General features: G+C 39.5%; 1 protein-coding gene across 1 annotated transcript; it reads left to right on the top strand.

The window, feature by feature from the left end:
• The first annotated feature begins 1,212 nt into the window (after positions 1-1,212).
• Positions 1,213-6,127, top strand: LOC119329607 (HVA22-like protein a). Its single transcript, XM_037602669.1, has 6 exons — positions 1,213-1,484; positions 2,695-2,721; positions 2,831-2,953; positions 4,924-5,164; positions 5,535-5,677; positions 5,786-6,127. The coding sequence occupies exons 1-5, from the start codon at positions 1,429-1,431 to the stop codon at positions 5,670-5,672; spliced, it is 585 nt and encodes a 194-aa protein (XP_037458566.1). The 5' UTR covers positions 1,213-1,428; the 3' UTR covers positions 5,673-5,677; positions 5,786-6,127.
• Positions 6,128-7,041: the final 914 nt, after the last annotated feature.

Below are 7,041 nucleotides of genomic sequence, written 5' to 3'. Positions count from 1 at the left end.
GAAAAAGTTTGTCAATTTAAAAATAATTCATCAAGTTTGAAAAATGTTCATCGAATTTGAAAAAAAATCATCAAATTTGAAACAAAAGTCAACTATTTTGAGAAAAAGTTAATTGAATTAGAAAAAAAATCATCAAATTTGAAACATAAATCAATGATTTTGAGAAAAAGTTCATTGATTTGAAAAAAGTTCATCAAATATGAAAAAGGTTCATCAAATTTAAAAAAAAACATCAAAATTTGAAAAACAATTCAACAACTTTTTGAAAAAGGCTCATTAATTTCGCCAAAAAGTTCATCGAACCAGGAAGAAGAAAAAGGAAAAAGTAAAGAAAAAGTAGAATTAATAAAAAAAAGAGAAATATGAACAATATCAGATGAGGTTGTGTGGCGGGGTGATTAGTGCATTGCACCTCAAAAACAGGAGGTCGCCGGTTCGACTCACACTGCACGCACTTCTTTTACGTTTTCGGAAACCGAAGAAAAAAAACCTATATATTAAAACAGATAAATGGGCCAGCCCCACTGGTTTGGAAAATCGCCCTTAACTAGCGTTGGGTTTGCCAGAAAAGTAACCCTAGCTAGATGGAAAAGTAAAAATTCTGATGGCCTTTAGATTTTTTTTTTGAGAAAAACTCACCAAACTTTATTATTCCAAAGCAACGTTCGTAGGTACAACTGTTGGGTCATGAGGATTCCCCAACCACACATATCTACCTGAATCTAGGTTACAAAAGAACTTGGCAAGTTTATGAGCCTCATAGTTGTAGTTCTACGCTTATGAATGAAATTACATAACTGAAAACTATTCTTACGACCTATTATTTCATGCACTATACCAGCATTGGGGCCCCTCGTCCCCCTATTGATATCGTTAACCACTTCTTGCCTATCAGATGCAACTATGATATTATGCAGATTAAGATCTTCTGCAACCGATGGCCTTTAGATATGTTATGCTTTCACAAGACTTAACGGGCCAAAACTGCACTGAAATCCACACATTTTCATTGATGGGCCAAACTGAATGAGCCCACCTTACCAGCCAGTGAACGATGGAAGTACTCTAGAACCTTCTGCGGTGGCCGCTACCCAAGAGCCGTCGGCGTCCCGGCACAGGGCGGTCGGCCATACGCAAGGAGCGAGAAACGTCTCAGAAAAGATGCCGAAGAGTATCTCGCGTATATAATAAAGAAAAGAAAACGAGAGCGAGAAAGTAAACCAGAGAAAAGACGAGTGAAAAAGAAGAAAGCGCGTGCACCAAACACCAACGGCTCGCAAAGAAGAGGAATCTGCTCCCACTACTGTGCGCACGCCCCGACGGCGCCGCACTAGGGTAGTAGTAGGCGCTAGTACTGCGGAACCCAGGAGGGGGGAGCGAGTGGAGTCGAGGAAGCAGCAGGGGTAGGAGGAGGGAAGTGCGAGAGGGATGGGGTCCGGATCTTTCCTCAAGGTGCTGGCCAAGAACTTCGACGTCCTCGCCGGGTACGGGCTCCTCCCCCTTCCCTTCCCCTCCCCCTTTCTTGCTCTGGTTCAAGGCTGCATCCTCGTCCGGCGATTGGTTCACTGGTCGATTAGTTTGGGGGGATTCATCGTTGCTGCGGTTTCCTCATGTCATGGATCTGCCGTTCATGTCGTTAGCCTGGTAGGCTGCGCTTGGGGCTTGGGTTTTGTGGCGAAGATGTGCGAGAATCTTGGAGCGGTCGATTCGTAGGTGCTGTCCCGGGGTAAGGGTGAGCAAATGCGTGTGGGTCATGTGGATCTTGCTGGCGGAAGAAAATGTAAATGCCCTGCTTCAAAGCCCTAGTGTCAAAGTTAGGATTTCTTTTCCTGTTTCCTTATATTGATGCTGTCTCTGAGAGTGTCGGTCGAAAAAAATAATCCGACTGTACTTCAAAGCCCTAGTGTCAAAGTTAGGATTTTTTTTGTCGTGTCCTTATATTGGTTCCTTCTCTGAGAGTGGCAACGGAAAATATGCTACTTCAAAGCCCTAGCTTCAAAGTTGGGGTTTTCTGCGTGATATCTTGATGCTTTCTTTGAGAGCATCAAGTGGAGTACTTGTTTATGTTTGCATCTTGGACTAGCTGTATGCTTGATGCTTCCACAGAGATTACCAACCACGTGGTGCTGACTGCTGACAGCAGTTTGTGTTGCGCAACTTAATGCTCGTCTTGCTGATCTGTATGCCCCAGTGCTGTGGGGATAATAGGAAGTTAAGGACAGATATACCGATTCCTCTGTCCGGGACACGTTTATATCTCCAGTGCAAATGTAGCCGTGCCTAGAGGAGGAAGCAATGCTGCGGGTCTATTTGAAGAGAGTGATTGGTGTTCAGGATATAACTTGAATTCGGTGTTATACAAACGAAGCTCAATTTAACTACTGGATCTGCTGTCATGTGCTGCTACAATCTTGCGGAGCTAAATACATTTTGTTGGTGCAGTAGCTTGTCTGCATTGTTGTCATGTCAGTACAGACAATGGGGTTAACTGTTAAGAATAAACATATTTCATCTTAAAAATGATAATGCCGTCTTATCATGTATTCTCCGAGAGACATAGCTGGCTCTATGTCTGTGTGATGCCTTTAGCTTCAGGACTAGGATATTTTTCTAAATACTATACTTTTTTTAGGGATTCTAAATGCTATACCTAAGTGCTTTTAGTTCCAATTTAATCTTGGTTCCTCTTTGCAGGCCACTAGTTTCGCTTGCTTATCCTCTGTAAGTATTACCATTATCCTCAGTTTCATGATTCACTTACCTCTTTTCATCTTGGTACTGATTTCCACTGTTGTAATTTCCACATTTTCTCTGTTAACACTGTTTGCAGATATGCTTCTGTGAGAGCAATTGAAACAAAATCTCAAGTAGATGATCAGCAATGGCTTACTTACTGGGTGCTGTACTCGTTTATCACTTTGTTTGAGCTCACTTTTGCTCCGATACTTGAATGGTAAACATCACTTTTCTGGCTCTTCAGATACACTATATTTTAGAATTTTAGACCTTAAATACCCCAAAATGTTCAGTGTTGGTGGCACTCCTAATAATTTCTACTTTCCAGTAGTGAAAGCTGTAACACTAAAAGATGAAGAGAAGAATTGGCCCTGATTCAATGTGCTCCCTTTTATGCTTTTCTTGGTTTTTTTGTATTATTCATTATTTGTTGCTAAAATCATTGGAGATACCTGAATATAACTATTTGATGCACCAAGAGGCGGATAGATGATCACATATCTTTTCATAAGAGAGAAATTATAGGACTGCAATAATGTCTTCTTTTATAAGACTGCAATCAAACTAACGGAAGGGGAGCCTTGGTGCAGCAGTAAAGCTGTTGCCTTGTGGCCATGAGGTCATGGGTTCGAGTCCTGGAAACAGTCTCTTGCAGAAATGTAGGGAAAGACTGCGACAAAAGACCCAAAGTGGTCGGACCCTTCCCCGAACCCTGCGCAAGCGGGAGCTACGTGCACCGGGCTGCCCTTTACTAGAGTCAAACTAATATGAGTCATCAATCCTATTACAAGGCGAATTGATGTTCAGATATGCTTTCCTGAGAGAGAAATTATAAGACTGCAATCAAACTAGTATGAGCCGTTAATCCTATGTAACCTAATGGTTCATACCTACTATTACCTCGTAAGGTTGTCGTAGACTTTGCACTCAATATAAGTCTGGAGGGAAACGATACATAACTAAAGCACCATGGTTAATAAGGAAATAAGGAGGTAATTTGTTGTATTAATTCTATATTAGTTTTCGTTTCCTTGCTAGTGTCTCCAGTGCATACTATTTACTTTAGTTTACATGGCATCACTAACACAACCATTTGATACTTACGGAACTTTGAAAGCACTTAGGTAGGTAGTATAAGAACAGAATGCTATCCATTGTCGATAAAATGGGCCAGATGTGCTACTGCTATGCTTCAAGTTCAAAATACAACCTGGACGGATGTTGCACGTGCTAGTGCTACTTTGCATCTTTGATTCAATTCATGATCTACATGTATGGCACAGAAGAATAAGAATGTCCTCGCCAACAAATATTAACAACTTGAAACTGAAATTTTGCTACCCCCTTCTTCCATCTATATAGGGCCTAATGCATTTTTAAGAACGTCTTTGACTATTGACATTGTTTTTTGAAGGCTTCCATTCTATTGACAAGATTTTGACTATAGTACATGGCATGCGTAATGTGAAAATTATATCATTGAAAGCTCCTTTCACATACGAATTTGACGATATGCTTTGTGTAAGTTGCATGTCATATACTCCCTCCATTCCCTTATACAAGGCCACAAACTCATATTACAGGTACCAAGATAAAACTTAATGACTGCTTTTCAAGTCAACTTTTCTTTTTGTTAATCGGGATCATTAATACGCCACAAGCATGCAACGAATGAATGGGAAGTAAGTAGCTAAGTGTCATTATGACTACATGCATGTAAGTATTAGATAGTTGCTAGTACGAAGAAACTTCATTATTTTTTGCCTCGGTTATTGTTGGTGGCCTTGTATTGATGCAAAATGTAATTTTGGTTGTGGCCTTGTATAAGGGAATGGAGGGAGTATTATTGCTCTAACATTTGGTCAAAGTTAACCTCGAAAAACGCATTAGGCCCTATATAGATGGAAGGAGGGAGTATATCGATCATTGTGTATGTAGTATAATTTGTAATCCATTCTTATGGTATGAACGAAGAAACATAGGTGTGTTTTTTACATTAAAAGACAAAACATTTCGTTTTCAACGCATCAGAAATAACTTGCATAAGTAAAAAAAAATCCTGTAACCAGAATTACCCTTGATCATTGGACGGCTTTGGTTAAAATTTCCTCTTACCTCTGCAAGCTGGAGTTTCTTAATATACTAGATTAAATATTCCTCTTACCTTCTTAACATTGTTTTTTGAAGGCTTCCATTCTGGCCCTATGGAAAACTGTTCTTCAACTGCTGGCTAGTCTTTCCTTGCTTCAATGGTGCTGCTTATGTTTACGAGCATTTTGCGCGGCCAATGTTTGTGAATCGCCAAATAGTCAACATCTGGTACGTCCCAAGGAAGGAGAAGTTGAGTAAATCTGATGACGTACTCTCAGCCGCTGAGAAATATATTGAACTAAATGGACCGGAAGCGTTTGAGAAGCTAATTAGCAAGGTATTCCTGTTGTCGGCTAAAATACTTGCAAATGCATTACTTTAGTATCATATGTTTATCTATTGGAGTGTTTCTATATTCCTGCTTATGTCATTTATGTGATATTTGTCCTTCTTTCATGCTAGTCTGCGTAGTACTGTGACGTCATTTTTACTGGTTTATGAATCATGCCATTTTTACTGTAACTGAAGCAACATAACTAGCTGATTAACTCACTCTTTTGAATGCTTGCATTGTATAGCATTGACTTGCAGGTTTTCTTGCACCAGCGTGCTGATAGTTCAATTGCTACACTTACATAATTGTACTTCCCCTCTATATGTTTTATCTTCCTTCTAGCTAGTGCAATTAATTTATCTACTCTTTTCAGTCTACAAGTACAAAGCCTTCAAAGTTTAGGAGCACGAGGCGGTCAATCTTGCAGGAGGCGGAAGCTGAAAAGATGGGCAAGGCTGAGAGAGATTCATGGGGTGAAAATCCATTCTACGATAAAAATTACCGACACTAAATCAGGTTAGCAAAGTGTACTTACAAGCTGGATGTTAATGCCAAATTAGATTTGCGTTATGATTAGTAGAGAAGGCTCTTCCTTACAAAGATGCAATTCTACTTTTCATGCAGTCTTCTTGGATTCTGCCTGATGAAGAGCTTTCCACGCACGCGCTTGAGGATTGCATGATGTGTCTACCAAATCGTAATTGGTACCACAAGAACTATGTGACGGCTGAATTCTTGTATATAGGCGCCAGCATTGACATGTTCCCAGATGATGTAATGTTGTCTTGCATATTAGTAACAGATTTGGCTAGACAAACTGATTATGTGCCTCTACTAGACATCGCTTGCTTCGAACATAGCGATTTCATGTGTGTTAGTGCGGGCAAGTTGTGCGTTTAAAACATTCTGAAGACTTTTTTAGAATTAAGAACTTCAAATGAGCGCAAAGATTTATTTATTTTTGTTATGTCTAAGTTATGAAAAATGCAGCTTTGTACTCTTTACCAAGCTGTAGTTACTTTTCATTAAATTCATATTGCATACTTAGGAAATTGACCTAGGCATTAAATACAATTAGAAGTTTTTTTTTCTGTGTGCAATATTTGGGTCATGAAATTTTAACCGAGCCTATTAGGTCATGCACAGACCACAATACAAAGCGTGTAGGTGCTTAGAAAAAAGAAAACTGATGTTTTAAACATTAGCGTTTATTTCAAGCTACCGGCCAAGGCAAGTGAGAGCTGTTCAAGAGTTGGGGGCATATCTTTAGCTCGAGCAGCATCCGCTCCTAAAATGTGAGTTAAGCTTTTTTTTTTAAAAAAGGAGCTCCGAGTGGAACAACTTCTATTCCTTGTTGGCCTGTAGCTCCTTCTGTCCCTCAATCCTAAGCGTGTAGGTGCTTAGAAAAAAGAAAACTGATGTTTTAAACACTAGCGTTTATTTCTATAACACTGTCAAATTGAGCCGTTTTTAGAAAATGTGTCAAACTAAGCATTTGTGATCTATAAATATGTGTTCAGCAGCTGCTTAAGAAAAAATGATGTTTATATTCCTAAGCACTTCTTCGAGCACTTTTCACTGGGTTTGCGCTGCCTCAAATCTTTCTCATTTTTTGGAAATGAAGGATGACCTCGATGCATACAGTCATTTTATTATATTATTCTCTGCCTCAAATATATAGCGCAGTTAAGCAAACTTCGGTGGGAAAAAATCTTGTGGGATTAGAGTGTGCATGACCTTGTAATCATGTTTTTTTCTACTAGTATTTCTTCTCGAACCTGCAAGAAAGTTGCAAAAATAAATAAATAGTCAGCCTGCCTGTTTGAAACCAAACAATTTTTGTAATCCTCCAACAAGTGAACGACGCACCGTTTCCATGA

This window comes from Triticum dicoccoides, chromosome 7A (assembly GCF_002162155.2).
Source record: "Triticum dicoccoides isolate Atlit2015 ecotype Zavitan chromosome 7A, WEW_v2.0, whole genome shotgun sequence".
In the NCBI taxonomy this organism is placed as follows: domain Eukaryota; kingdom Viridiplantae; phylum Streptophyta; class Magnoliopsida; order Poales; family Poaceae; genus Triticum; species Triticum dicoccoides.
Note: the sequence above shows the minus strand (reverse complement) of the source record. Positions and strands in the feature narration are given on the sequence as shown.